We start from the raw sequence: 14936 nt of genomic DNA on the forward strand, positions 1-14936 counted from the left end.
TGTGTTCAAATACTTCTGCTTTTATGTGGTCTCTCTTGAACCCCTTGGAATAATGATCAGCTACCAGTGACACTGCAGATTGCAGAGTGAAGCTACGTCTGCTAGACAAGCAAAACACACAAGATGATAGAGCAATAGCGAATATTGCAAGAAGCAAACTCTGTTGGTTTGAGTATGAAAATGGACAGAGGTTAAGAGTTAAAGGGAGAGATCAGTTCGGAGAAAAGGGAACATGGATCTGAATAGATCTTTTCCAGATCTGATGCCTTTTCCCAAAGTGAGAGAGGCAAGGATGGCTCCTGGATGTCACTTCTATGTGATGAATGACATGTTAAAACAGCTTCTGTAAGGTGAGGAAACGAGATTACAGTGGCATGTGGAGGAAACTGCAGCACTGAAAAGATTAAATGCTTTTTGTAGCAAGGGTCCACAAGACTGTCTGTAAGTTTAGATCATTATCATGAAAAAAATGCAGCATTATGCACTTTGAAGGCCACTATTGTAAGCATTAACTAGGGCTTTAAGAGGCTTCAATCAAAAGTTTTTCAAACTGAAAAAAGAGGGAAAAATCAGGTTTCTAAGTAGTCTGGTCAAAAGGTTTTGCTTCTTGTTTTAACTTTACTCTTCTGATCTCAAGTAGGAATCTTGTGGTCACCATTTCTAACTTAATGCAGAGAAACAGCCATCAGAGAGAAGACAGTAGCTGCCAACATATTTAGACCACCATGGAACTGTAGTGCAGACCTTAACTGGAGATGCTACGAAAGCAGTAGGGGTCTTCAAGCTACAAAACATAGATGTGTGGCACACCAGTGTCTGGTGGGCTGATGTTTGGAAACCACAAAGCTACAGCATGTATTTTTAGATGCTCATTCTTAAAGAAACCAAATAATGGAGAGTGTACCACCCCTTTGCCCTCCCATGAGTCCTTCTGTGCTAATGTTTTGCCTTTTCCAGTTTAAACATGCCTAGATTTAATTCCCATAGTTGTGTAGTTTCATAATGATTTCTATTAGCAATGGGAACCTTTTCATATAGGTACAGACTATGATCACATTTTGCCTTGGCTACCTCTTGAATAAACTAAAGAAGGTTTAAATTCCCTACCCTCTGGCAGGTTTTTCCAGACTCGCTTACTGTAGCTTCCCATTGTAGCTCACCCCTTTTTCACGTTCCTTTCATTGGTTTTGCTGCTGAGTGTGGAAGCAAAAGCAACTTTCTTTTCTACCTGTGTGGTTCTGTTTACTCATGGTCCCCCCCTTGCCCCACAGTGTTATCTGCAGTGACCACTGAAAGTCACTGTTGCTCACAGAGGAATTTACTATGAGAACGAATAACTTGAGTGTGATCCGTGGTCCTAGATGAGCAGTGTTGCCTTTGGTTGTATTGAAATGGTTTAACAAGCTCGGCTTACTATGAAGTCACAGAACGGCTGAGGTGGGAAGGGACCTCCGGAGGCCATCTGGTCCAACCCCCCCTGCTCAAGCAGGGCCACTTACAGCCAGCTGCCCAGTACCATGTCCAGACTGCTTCTGAGTATCTCCAAGGTGGGAGACTCCACAACCTCTCTGGGCAACCTCTGCCAGTGCTCCGTCACCCACACAGTGAAAAAGTATTTCCTGATGTTCAGAGGGAACGCCCTGTGTTTCTGTTTGTGCCCACCACCTCTTGTCCTGTCACTGGGCACCACTGAAAACAGCCTGGCTCCATTTTCTTTACACTCTCCCCTCAGGTATTTGTACACATTGGTAAGATCTTCCCCTCCTCCCTCAAGCCTTCTCTTCTCTAGGCTGAACAGTCCCAGCTCTTCCAGCCTTTCCTCATGAGAGATGTTCCAGTCCTTTCAGTTATCTTAGTGGCCCTTTGCTAGACACTCTCCAGTATGTCTGTGCCTCTCTTGCACTGGGGACCCCAGAACTGGACACAGTACTCCAGGTGTGGCCTTACCAGTACTGAATAAAGGGGAAAGCAAATCCGTACAGTACTAGAGAACTGACCTACCCTTATTGTTTACCATTCAGTCAACTCTTTCACTTGCAAAACTGAAATGCTGTTTAAGTGAAAATTAACTTGTGAGTAAAGCAGCAAACTTGTTTGCTGTTTGCTTACCTCAGTCAGCCTTTCTGTTAGTGTTTAAATGGGGTATCTTAGAACAGGAACTCAGTTTCCTCTTAGTTTTTGCATGGCTGCTACTGCAAATAAGCACATAATGATAGTGTTAAGAGAAAGGATGTGCACAGCCATTTTCAGGGAGATGGCATCCTTCTTTGCTTCCTTTTCATGAGCGCAAACTGCGAGGGATTTAATTCTGGAGGAGTTGTGGACTATCGAAGTCCTCAGCTCCATAATTCATACTGCAGTAAACAAGATCCCTTTTTAGTGAGGTAGGCTTTCACCTACAGCAGAACTGCAGCAGCCCAGACCCATCTATGGGGCAAGGGTCCAAGAACAGGACAAAGCACAACAGGTAAAGAAGGGGACTAAATAAACATGAACATTAATTTATTTTCCCTCTGTTCACAGGCTGTGACTGGCCTGCAGAGCAGACTGTATCATCAGACTCTGCTCCCACCATGGCTACTTTGGCAGACATCTCTCAGCTCTGTTCTCCTATGTTCAGGAGGAAACCAGAACCATCTGTCAGGGAGAGTCAGCCAGGGACCCACAGCAGCCTCCCGAGTGTAGAAGCCTGCTAGCGCACCTGTGGCAGGTGCAGCAGAGGTGGCACAGTCCTTGGCTGCAGCTTAATGCAGCGCACTGTTGCTCTGCTCCTCAAAGGTCATTTTACCCAGCAGCTGGCTCTCCAGCTCCACATTGCTCACTGGCAGCTGGAAAAAGTTCATTTCAGCTGCCAAAGCGGCCATGGCAGAGGGGTCCTGGCCAAACTGTGCCCGGAGCATCATGTCCATTTTCTCCAGGCGCCTCTTGAGCCTCTTGGCCTCGCGCTCCCGGATGAGCCGGGCCTGTCGTTTCTCTGGGGTCTCATTTGCGCGTTTCAGTCGCATGGCTTCCCGGTCTCTCTGCAGCCGCCGTGCGCGCTGCTCATCTGTCTCTTGCATGCGCTGCAGGCGCTTAGCTTCTCGATCCCGCATACGTCTCACTTCCCGTTCTTCAGGTGTCTCATTGTCCCGCCGGCTCTTCTTGGCCGTGCGCTCCCGCTCCAGACGCTGCAGCCGCACTTCCAAGGGCTCGTTCTGCCGACGAAGTGCCCACTTTCGCATGCCAGGTGTCTGTGCCTCCAGCAGCTTACGATAAGCAGCACAGTTGTTGCACACTAGGAGGATGCCTGCAGGATACACAGGGGTGTGAAAGGCAATGTCTTTCCCCTCAACACTGGAGGGGCCCTCGCTCTGTGGTGCCGGCAGGCGATCTGCACTGAGCACCTCTGGCAGCTTCTCACTGGAAAGCAGAAAGAGCAGAGAGTCAGAGACTTGGTGCTGACAGAAGAGTCCCCATCTCAGACTGCCCAGGGGGCTGCAGTGAACAGTGCCCCTACTACAGCCCACGACAGAGGCCTCTGCTAAACCATCCCTGCCCACAGACATATGTGAGTCACTAAAATGAAGCAACATCATATCCAGGGGTAGGAAGGAGGTTAGCCCAGCGCAGTATCTGGGTTGGAAGAATGCAAGAGCAGGAATTAGCCAGCAAGCTGCTCCTCCCCATCATCTCCAGATTTCTCCTTTCAGCCCTACTCTACTGGTCAGTGGATAATCTTCCATCAGGCAGGACACAAACAAGGAACATTTTGGTTTCTGCCTGTAGTCCTGCTCTGGAAATGAGGAACCTATCTGGGCAGTACAGACCTACTCTGACAGATTGCTGGGCAAGGGAAGCAGCTGACTGTTGTCCAGTGACTGGAGACCCCAGTGCTTTCTGCACAGTTCTAGTTCTTCACATTGCTAAGGAACACCCTTTTATCAGCACAGCCCATGGAGGTCTTAGCAGGTGATGCAGAGCTGCAGGCAGGAAGGGATCAAAGGAATCTCACTCACTGAGGGTGTTCACAACTCTTCTACAGGCTTTAGTGGGTCCAGAGCTGTGACTTCTGTGTCATTTAGGGCAACCCACCTAAACTTTAACGTGGGTACCCTAGCCCACTCACCAGCCAGGGTGACCCTGACCTGTTGAATGTGGCGTGGCTGGTGAAGCGTGCTCCACACACTGCACAGTTTGACAGCTGGTCCTCTGAGTGGATCAGGAGATGTCGCCCCAGGGATCCTGGTGAGCTGAGGGCTCTGCCGCATACAGGACACATGTAGCTCTTGGCACTCACCACAGCTGCAGTGTGCTGCAAAACAGCCACTAGGTTGTTAGTTACAAATTGCCCAGCTCCCTGCCCAGTCTGAGGCAAGCTCAACAGATACGGCAAACCATTCAGTTCAGCCTCTTGGAATGGGAACACTTTACCACTAAACCTCTGTCTAACAGCTCCTAGACCAAGCTCAAGACATTTGGGGTGTCAGAGGTCAAACAGCAAGGAGGAAACCTTTCTACAGAGAAACAATTAAGGCCAAAACACTTGGATCCTAAGACCTGACCCTTGTTTTCAGAAACGCATCTGAGGAGCTGCTGTTGATGGACAAAGCATGACTGGACTAAAAGTAGGCAGGATGCTGGTGAGGAAGCGCTTAGATGGAGACAGTCAGCTGGTGCAGGTAAGTGGCCAGTTCAGTTCTGTTTCATTCCTTCTTTTACAGATTTTGATGTGCTGTGAAGAGAGCACTGACAACAAAACCTGTGAGATACCAGCACAGATTTCCTGCAATACTGGAATCATTTCAGAGGAAGAACAGCTGTTTTCATGGGTAGGAACTGTGATAAAGGTACAAAATAAAGCACTGAGCGATTAGGAGGAAGGTTTCTTATCTCACTGAATGATGTAAAAATTGCTTCCATGTTTAATCTGAAGGAACTGCCTGGTCTCAGCCTGCAACTGCTTGCAGACACTGCCTTGGGAGAGAGTTGTGTTTTCCAGATCTGCAGGCCAGTGCCTTGCTGATTCTTTCCCCAGGACACCCTCTGGACACAGTTTACTGCTGTAAACTTCAATCACATCCTAGCTAGAAGCTCAGTTCTGTGACTGCAAAGACAGAACAAAGCCACCCTGTGCTTTGGGTTGTTTCTGGATTTGGGGCTTAAGGCCAGAGATATGCCACAGTTTGGAACCATCCCGTACCTGGTATACGTGAGCAATGAGCTGCTCTCTGCTTCCACACTCCAGCTGGCAGAGGGGGCACCGGGACAGTCCCACCATAGGGTCAGCATTCAAACTCTCGGGCACCTACAGGGAGGAAAAGCCACTTTGGTGTAAGGCACACAGATCCCCCTCCACTACAGCCACCCCACCCTCACTTAGTATCTAGTCAACACTGCAGGCAGGTCTTGACCACATCAAGTGCTGTGTGCCCAGTCCTGCTGGGGCTGGTTTGTCTTCTTGCAGTCTGAAACTTCCTTTATGTAGCCCCTGAGCAAAACTCCTGCTGCTTCAGGGAGGACAGGCAGAGGCCTCTTGGCCTCCACTTGCACCTAGGCTCTTGCCAGCACAGTGGCGCTGGTAGGCAAGGCCTGCTCTGTAGCAGAAGGGAAGGGGAAGTGGGTCAGAGAAAAGCACCAGAACTGAAGGAAGGGGGCACAATCTGCACAATCATCTTGGCCAGCCAGGAGAATGGCAGTTTGTGCCTGCTATCTCCTGTTCCTGGCAGCCCAAGAGCTCTTCATACCCTTTCCTCCTGCCAGGAGATGTTGTTTGGAGGAGGTGGGAGGGAGAAAAAGGTAAGAAACCATGAAAGGGAGAGGAGATGTTTAGACAGTACCCTTCTCTCTCCCTGGGAGGCTAAGGTGAGTGCAGAGCCAGTACACACTTGCCTCATTTTCTCTCATCAGTGGGGTTCCAGCCACAGGTTGTTCTGCATTCTCTAATTCTTTCTTCACTTTCACCATTGAGCCATCCTCCTCAGATGTATGGGAAGAAACTTCATCCTGGGTGGTTTCCTCGTCATCACTGCCACCTGGAACATGCAGAACAATTATTCCAAGTGTCAGGACCCTCAGGGCACTCATAGGCCTTAATTGTCCTGACCAGCATCACCTGGGGCCTCTACCCACCCCCTCCAACCAGGGGCTCCATTTAAACTCAGGCTGGGGCACTTCAATCCCTGAAGTGCTCTGCAGAGTTCCTGGATCTAGCCTATCACCCTGCCTTGCTTGACAGTCAGTGGACCATCAGCTGGATCTGCTGCTGCTACCACCACCCTGCTGTGGTAAATTGGGACTGCGTCCTGGTGGTGAGGCTGTTGCCCAATCTGTGTTGTAGTGGTCCTTGGCTCCTGGCTTGCCTTCCCTTAGGGAGAAGCCTGGCTCTTGGTATTTGCTTACAAAGCCCTGCACAGGAGCCAAGGGCTAGCCCAGAGAAGGAGATGAAGAAGATGGTCCTCAGAGGACCCCCACAAGCTGTGCAGTACCTAGCCTCACCCCTTGTCAGAGTCTCCCCACTCCGCTACCTTGCCATTATTGGAAGGGGCAGAACTCACTGCTGCTGGAGTCGGGGTCTTGCAGCGGATGAATGGCTGGCCTTTGGTCCCCAAGAGCTCCAGGAAAGTTGTTTTTCATCATGGCTTGGCGGGCTTGCTCCTCCAGCCCTGCAAAGACTTGCTCCCCTGGCAGCCACAAGGACAAAGAGTCAGATTGGTGCTGTTCCATTGCTTTCACCACCAAGGTTTGCCAAAAACCCAACAGGTGTGGGGCTGCTCACCTGCACTGTGCAGAACCTCTGAAGTCACCTCTCAGAAAGCATTTAAGTAACCTCTCTGCTTGCCTACCCTGCAACACCAGCCTCTTGTACCTGATGATGTGAGTCCAGTCCCTGTGTGTAACACAGTCTTGCTAGTGGAAATGTCCAGCATCAGGGTGCTCTCTGCACACTCTTTATATGCCACTCCAGCCACAAAAAAACCTGGGAGTTCCCATATATCTGCCATATGTAGCCAGGTGGCTTTTTCTGTTACCAAGCTATCTGCCAATAGAGCTATAGCACTGCTCTAGACAGGGGGGAAGCCACTTGGGGATTATAGCAGGATCCCAGATCAGGCATAGTGCTATATCACTCTTCTAAATCATCAAGTCCTATTCCCTACTGTAACAGGCAACTTGCACAAAAATAGTATCTCCCCAAGTGCCTGGCACCTCATCTGTTCTCCACAGTAATACTAAAACCAGGGGTTGTCCTTGGCATGCTCTGTCACCACCTTCTGTCCCAGGAGGACTGAGGACAAGCTGCCCTTCAAGAAGGTGTTTGTGCTCGGAGCTGGTATTTTCCTGGTATTTTCCTGCTTACGTGATGCGTAAGTTGCTTCACTACCTTGCCTTGCCCAGGAGTGGCTCTGGCTAAAATAAATCTCAGTGACACTTCATATGCTCAAAACAGACAACTAAGGGAATGAACACAGAAAGATGAGATGCTTGTTTAGGATAGCTCGCAGTCTGTTTTCTTGAAAGACACTGATCACTAGTACTGCAACTCAATAGGAGATGGCAAACACATTGAAAGAAAGCAATTATTTGTGCTTCTCTGAAAGACACCTTCTTACAGCAGTCCCTGCTGAAGTCCCCCTTTTGGTTCCAAAGAATAACAATAAAAGGCAACCATTAATTTTCATATTAAATCAAAGAAATGACTTTGTTCCAGGTGTAGCTGTGATTTACCTCTCTCAGTAGATGAGCTGGGAGTGCTTGGGACAAGGTGCTGAAGTTCCCAGCAGGCTAGCTTTTGGGTTAAATTTATCAACTGCTTTGTGAGTTCTTAAGAACCACTCAAAGCCTAAATGCTAAAATGCTAAGGAAGACACAGTGCATTTTTCACATAAAACAAAAGTCAAAACATAGCTTTCTGAAGCAGATTGTACTTTTTAGTATAGGGCCGCAACTGGCATCAGCATAACCAGGGAATTGAATTCCTCACCCGTTGAGAGAGCACCAGTCCTGCTACAAGGACAGGTATATTCTCACATGCTAAACTGTTTCAGCCAGCTCTGCCCCATACTCACACTCACACTGCCTTTGTGGTGCTTACCTCGCAATTTCCGGCAGTGCTTTAAAAAGCAGTAATTTACGGAAGATTTCAAAGACCTTCAGAAGTTTCACAGAGACTGGGAGAAGAGTTTTAGTTCCCAACATCCCCATGGAGGTTTCCAAAAGCATTTGAAGGCATTTATCATTCTGCTTCAGAAATGTGAGAGGTTTCTGTAGAGAAGACTTGAGAACACAATCCATGCAGGCTGAAGAGAGGTTCTGAGGAGCACCCTAAGTCTATTTCTCACTGAAAGGAGCAAGTACCATCATGACTGCTGTGACACATGTACCCCCATCAGAAGCCATTCCAGCACTGAATGGTCTTCATAATCCGGAGTGCTGCTTTTATGTCTGGACCACAACCTCACATTAGTGGGACTGAGATACAGACTGTATGAACAGCGGACGCTACAGAATTACAGTGTCTCTCCGAGAAGCAGATATCCCCAAAGCACCAGGATAAAAGCCCAGACTAAAAAAGGATTGCAAGACAAAGTATGGTGAAATGAGGAAGCCTGCAGAACACAGGACAGATGTAAAACTATGGCAGGAGATGTGCTACCTCTGACAGAGTTACAAAACAATTCCCAGCTGCTAGTGGAAGCAGTTACGTGTTTGATTTCTTCCCCCTTTCCCCTTCCAGATGGCTTATGTTTCCACGGAGCAGCAGCCTGGAGTCTAATGGCAGGTAGGTTCCTGCTCAGATATACAGACTATGCAGACAGTCTGTAGGACTTTAAAAGCTGTGATCTTTGTATGAGGCGACTGAGGAGGGAACTCCTATCAGTAACACTAGCATCAATCACAACAACTAAGAGAGCGAGCATGTTTGCCAGTGGCCTTTCTGTACAACATACCCATAACCAAGTTAGCATTGATTCAGCGCAGTGCAGAGAACTATCAGCTTATAGCCAGAAATGCAAACTGTTAACCAAACCAGTGCTGTTAGCAGACGACATCTTGTGCATTCTCCACTAGCCTGTATCTAAAAAGGCATTATGGGATTGGGAAGGAAACCTTTAAAAAACACTATCTTTAGCTTATACAGAATTTCTTATGTGTTAAACTAATATTGTCTCAAAAAGAACTTAGGGAAGAGTGTCCTGTTCATCTACTGATGGACCAAGTCCTACTTTGATGAAGCTTTAGAGCTTTAATGTTTGATAGGTACAGGATTATACTTTTATTGTTTCTGCACACACATGCTCACATACAGACACTTACACCCCCACCTCCACCCCGCTTTGAATACACTTCTGTTCATTTGGAAAGGAGTGAGACAGGCAACAGCTTTAGGATCACTGCTATCAGTAAAGGACGTTATGTTCATAGTGAATTCACAGACTCTTCTCCAGAAGTTTCTTTATTAAATACAAAAAGGGCTGCAGGCTGACCACAACACCAAAAACAAGTTACTGTATTTGTTTTACAAACAGCTAGAGGTGTAGGACGGTGAAAGATCATACAAATGCCTCTGCTCTGCATTCCAGTTCTCCTCTCCATTATCTTCTAAATGAGTGGGATGTCAGGTGAGCAGCCATGGAGGTAGGGGGCAGCCCTGCAGTACTGTGCAACAGGGACAGTAACGACTGCTAGGATATAGTGGTGTATCAACTTGGTAGCCAGAAATGACTTTTTTCCTGAGCCCTTCCCTTCTTGAACTGTATGAATGCAGGATAACTCTCAGGTGTTCTGGAAAATAAACACACAAACAAACAACCCCCACCCCAAAATCCACAAAACAAAATCAAAAGAAACTGCATCATTCCCCTGTCTTCCTTCCTAAACAGAAAGGTCTCTCAGAGATGAGCCACTTTATTCCCTCCTTGTACATCAATTTAAAGTCCCTGTTCGTGTAGGTCTTCTCTGTGTTCCTTTCCTGGACCTGAAATTTGCAAGTCTTTCCACCACTGTGGATCTAGTCCACCTGCCCCATCGCTATTCTGGGTTGTCCACACTGCTGTAGTGGTTACTGAAATGAAAAACAACACAATTGAAAGAGTTAATAACGGCAGCCCACAGAGCCTTTAAGAACCAAGGATTTTGATGCAAGTAACATTTCTGCTCAGTTTTGAATGCTGGGTGCTATTTCTTGCAAGATACTTTCTCTTCAAACTGGGAATGTTATAGACAGCAGAATTCAGGGAACACTGAAGAGCACAGAATATGTGTGTGTGTCAGAGGGAGAAGGAAGGAAATAGAGGATTAATGGGATATTGGGACCATGATAAATAGAGCTAGGAAGTGGGAATTAATTTGACTAACAAAAGCTGTTCTCAAGAGTTCTAAAATAAGCATCACTTGCAAAGGGTACAAGCAATAGAAAGAAAAGCAGCTCATGGGACAGCACAGAGAGAAAATAAAAGTGCACGCTAACACCTGCAGCAAATTTTTGGCAAGCACAAGAACAGCGAGTAGCTCATAACTGATGGAGCGACAGTGCAGCAATGGATGAGCTTGAATGCAAGATCAGATGCTTAGAGACATTTTATACTTTAGACTCTGGGAGAAAATGAAGACCAAATTGAACGAATTACAGTATCTCCACAGGAACAATGTAACTGCATTGTATTTTTCAGTTGAATGTGGAATGGGCAATGCAATAAGTATATTCCAATATTACAGTTTTATTTGTTACCACTTTGTCAGGTGTGTTTTCCATGCACCATGGGGCAAAACAAAATTAAATTATTAAGAGCCAATTTTGTGCTGCAGCCATGCCAAATAGAAAATAACTACAATTAAAACTGTAGAAGGACTGGCCATCGTGCACAATGAGACAATTTTTATCATTGTTTCTGTAGCATTTTGAATTTCCTTACACATCAACTTCCATTTAAAACTGTTTTGACATGTAACAACACAACTTCCCAGCCGGTCACTCTGCGTGCCAAACAAAGTGATTCTGTGCTAAGTGAGGACAGCAAACCATGTTGTTGTGACAGCAAGGTTAAATGGGGGCCATGCCAAGCCTGGAAAGTAACCCTGGAAAGAGATGGCACCAAGCAAGCCAGGGAGACATCTGCAGCTGTAACTTGCCCTAGTGAATCCAAGAAAGAAGATAACATGGAGTGGCCATGCAAGGAAGAAGTAGGCACCGTCCTCCCACAAATTTGTCCAGTAAGATATTCACAGTGGTATTTATGCAAATCCAAAAAGCACCTCCCCAGCCCCGTAGCCTGCCAAATCAGACCCCAGCTGCAGACAACTGCGTAGAAAGCTGCATACCTGCTGTCCCTTTTATTCCTCTCCTCCCAACCACTTCAGTCCCTGTGAAGAAGTCTCAGTAACGTGTCTGCTATGTCTCAGCCTGACTCCTCATTCTGCTGGCTCACCCAGTTCTTGGAGCTGATGCTCTCTCCGATTATCCTCGTCAGTGCACTGCATGGCATTTCTGGGCCCTCCAGATACACAGCAGGCTAGGTAGACAGAGAAGTCCCAACGATTTGGTGGTGTTCATCATAAGACAGACAAGATTTTCCATCCCAAGGTGGAGACATCACCATTGACATGTTTCTTGTATCTTTCGGTCCCTTTATTTTCTTGTGGTCCTACTTGCTGCTCCTGATGGTTCCTGTTGAATAGTTGCTCTGTAGCAATGTACTGCACGTAAAGGAGGTGAACAGGTCCCAGAATTCCTCTCTATGGCATACCAGATGCCATAACCTCAACCTCATGCCCGTTGGTAGCATGTTTGTCAGATAGCTTCCCCTGAGACCAAAACTGGAGATACAATCACTTGTATTGCAGATTAAAAAGCAATGTTCACTGTGAAAATAGTGCACAGCTGAACTCCATAATATGTATAGTTTTGTATATAATAGTACAAGCTTCTGAAGGACATAACCCTTATGCAGTGGAGTGCAGAAAAAAGCCCACCTAAACACCATGGAAACTACCTGCACCATTACAGCTGTTGTATCCCTTGGTTTCCATACATGAGAGACCATGACTCTACACCAGGGGAGACAGCATAAGTGCATGCCTTATATAAGTCTGATCTGAACAGCAGCAGTAATATCTGGGCACTCTGAGAAGCAAAAGTGTGTGGACACAAGATGTGTTACTGGCATCATAGGATGAAACACAGGACATAGCAAATTTCTCTAAGGAAGACAATTCCAAAGTCATTAATGTACTATCAGGCAAATCAAAACTATACTCCACCCACTGTTGAACCCAGCACCCAGAAGCAGGAATTGGAGAGCACAAGTCAGTGCAGATGCCAAAAGCCACGCCTCAAGACTCTTATGCTGGCCACCAAGGAAAGCTTTGCCAGCTCTCCCATGCCTAGCTCTAGCAGTCAATGGGGCTTTCAAGTCCCAGACTTGGTAAGGTAATTCCCCTCAGCACACTCACTGAGTGTGAAGAGTGTTAGGCTATATCACAGCGTATTTCCCCCTAGTTCAGAGAACAGCATGCACATATTCCTGTTGCCGTACCCATACAAAAAGGCAGCACAGAGAAACACACAGAGACGTGCAAGCCAGCAGCATCAGCAAAGTGAAGCAGTGTTAGGGCTGCAGCATTCAGCTCCCTGTCCCGTACTCCTGACAGATACTACAGCTTAGCAGTACCCAGGGCCCTCTCATCAGCCTTGCTTTCTTATGTTTACAGAAATGGAAATTTGTTTTCCTCATTCCAGCCCAAATTCCAAACGCATCTCCAGCCACAAAGCTAGGTATGAATAAGGGCATAGCTTCAGTCCCCCCAGCTTCCCTCTACTGCAATCAGTCAAACAAAAGCCATATATATGCAATTTCCCCTTTGCAGCCAAACATCCATACGTGTCTCCCAGCTCCACTAACATCTTGCTGTAGCCTGCCCACAAGAAGTGCTGATGTACAGCATCTTCAGCCCTTTCACTATCAAACAAACGCCAGGGTCTTGACAAACGCTGGAGAAAGAGATCTGTCCTATCAGCTCAGCTCAAGAACAATCTGACAGATAGCATTTATCTGTCCAGTAAATTACTTAGCCACTGTCCATTCCCTGCAAGGAAAGAGCAAATGGCTTTATTTACATTATCTGGTAGGAAACCGAGGTACAGTGAGCTTAAGTAATATGTCCAGTTGAGTCTGTGGTAGGGCAAAGATCAGAACCCAGGACTTCCTGGCTTTCAGCCACACACCCAAACCACCTTGCCTAGAACCTTCTTTCCTACCCAAGACAGGCCAGAGCCCTGAAGTCACATTTCTTAGTATACTAACTTGCACTTGTGACAGTGTGAATGCAAAGCACAGCTACAGGCCCTGCACATACACACCTACCTTTACAGCATTAGTTGTTTGTTCAAGCCTATCCCTGTCCTGCCATGCCAGGACACAGCCAGCTCCCCTGATGCACAAAGCTCAGTTTCTCTTCTTACAGTCCCTAAGATGAAACATGAGTAACCACCATTCCCCCACACTGTACCTTTTCATCATTCCCCTCCTCCCCGTCTCACTCCACAACAATCCAGCTAGGGCAAGGATCCCACAATGCTGTGTAACAGAATACTCACAGTGAACTTTGTTAGGAGTGGTCTGTTTCCGACGGGACATGTTTCCCTGACCTGGGAGCACAGAGTGTTCGTTCCCTCAGCAGAGGGCTCACCTGAGAAGAGAAGGAACACACCACTGGAACCTTCTGAGCCTCTGGCAAAACGCAGCTGGCTCGGGGTCATTCCCCACCCTTCTGTCTACAGGTCTCGTTCTACATCGCTACAGCCGTACTCAGTGCCAGCATCCAACATGAGCCACAAGCATTTCACAAATCACTGTGTATGGGCAGTCCCACCCAGTTCTCAAGCAAAGTTATAAGCAATCCTGTCCCCAGCGTACAAAAAGCTGAGTGCCCCACTTCAAGAGTGACTGCAATCTCAGTCCAAACACCCTGCTCCCTCCTCTCCATTCCCACGGCCGACAGGGCAAGAGCCTAATCAAACCTGCAGACCCTGCCCTACCTCTGGTCTCCCACCCAGAGAGAGACTGAGGGGACACAAGGCCCCACCACACCCAGAAGCCTGGTGTCGGGCATCGGATAACCCAGCCCAGACAGACAAAGGAACCGGCCGCCCTACGGGCACCGCTCCAGACACGGCTGGGACGGCTGGCCAGCCCAGGGACAGGTCTCAGACAGACATCCCTCAAAGGGCCCGACCTCACCGGGGCTGCTGTGCCCTCCCCGCTGCTGCCAGGGCCTCCCTGGGCAGGCAGGGCTGGGAACAGGCAGGTGGGGACACACCGCCTGCCCTCACACGGGGGGACACACCGACCCCCTCAGACTTTACAAGGGGGGAAACACCAACTCCTTGTCCTCAGACTGACAGAGGAAGGAATCAATCCCAACGGTCCTCTCAGACAGTCAGACAAAAGGAGGAGCTGAACCCATTTCCCCCTGGACAGACGGACACGGGGCACCCGTCAGCCCCCTGCCGACAGACGGACGCGGGGACACCCTCAGCCTCCCGCTGACAGAGGGATCCAGCCGGCAGCCCCGGCACACGGGAGGCGGCAGGAGGAGCCCATAAGCGGACGGACACGCAGACAAACGGACCCCGCTCCCCCGGCAGAGGGACGGACGGGGGAACCCAGAGCGGGCGGGCCCCCGAGGATGCGACGGAGACCCAGCCCGACAGCCCGGATAGACAGACCGGCCCGGCCCCTCGCAGGCAGAAGGACCGACGCTGCCGCCCCTCAGGCGGACGGCGGGATCCGGCCCGCCCCTCGCGGGCGGATGTTCCCGGCCCGCGGCCCGGCCCGCCTTACCCGGTCCCGCTGCAGACGACGGGAAGCCGCAGACAGACAAAGGGCCGCCGGACAGACAGACGGGCAAGATGGCGGCGCCGCCAGAGCGCGCGGCGCGGGCACGGGCGCGGGCACGGG

General features: G+C 48.6%; 1 protein-coding gene across 1 annotated transcript in view; it reads right to left on the minus strand.

Moving 5' to 3' along the window:
* Positions 1-2486: 2486 nt before the first annotated feature.
* Positions 2487-14936, minus strand: part of ZNF821 (zinc finger protein 821) — a 12593-nt gene continuing 143 nt past the window's right edge. The window contains exons 2-7 of the mRNA XM_010579518.1: positions 13574-13665; positions 6534-6659; positions 5869-6011; positions 5180-5284; positions 4125-4291; positions 2487-3399 (exon numbers count right to left, since the gene is read on the minus strand). Of these exons, the coding sequence (XP_010577820.1) occupies positions 2745-3399; positions 4125-4291; positions 5180-5284; positions 5869-6011; positions 6534-6659; positions 13574-13613 (1236 nt within the window). The 5' untranslated portion in view covers positions 13614-13665 and the 3' untranslated portion in view covers positions 2487-2744. The remainder of the gene's footprint in view (positions 3400-4124; positions 4292-5179; positions 5285-5868; positions 6012-6533; positions 6660-13573; positions 13666-14936) is intronic.

The sequence above is a fragment of the Haliaeetus leucocephalus genome, unplaced genomic scaffold (assembly GCF_000737465.1).
Source record: "Haliaeetus leucocephalus isolate CR32 unplaced genomic scaffold, Haliaeetus_leucocephalus-4.0 Scaffold668, whole genome shotgun sequence".
Lineage (NCBI taxonomy): Eukaryota > Metazoa > Chordata > Aves > Accipitriformes > Accipitridae > Haliaeetus > Haliaeetus leucocephalus.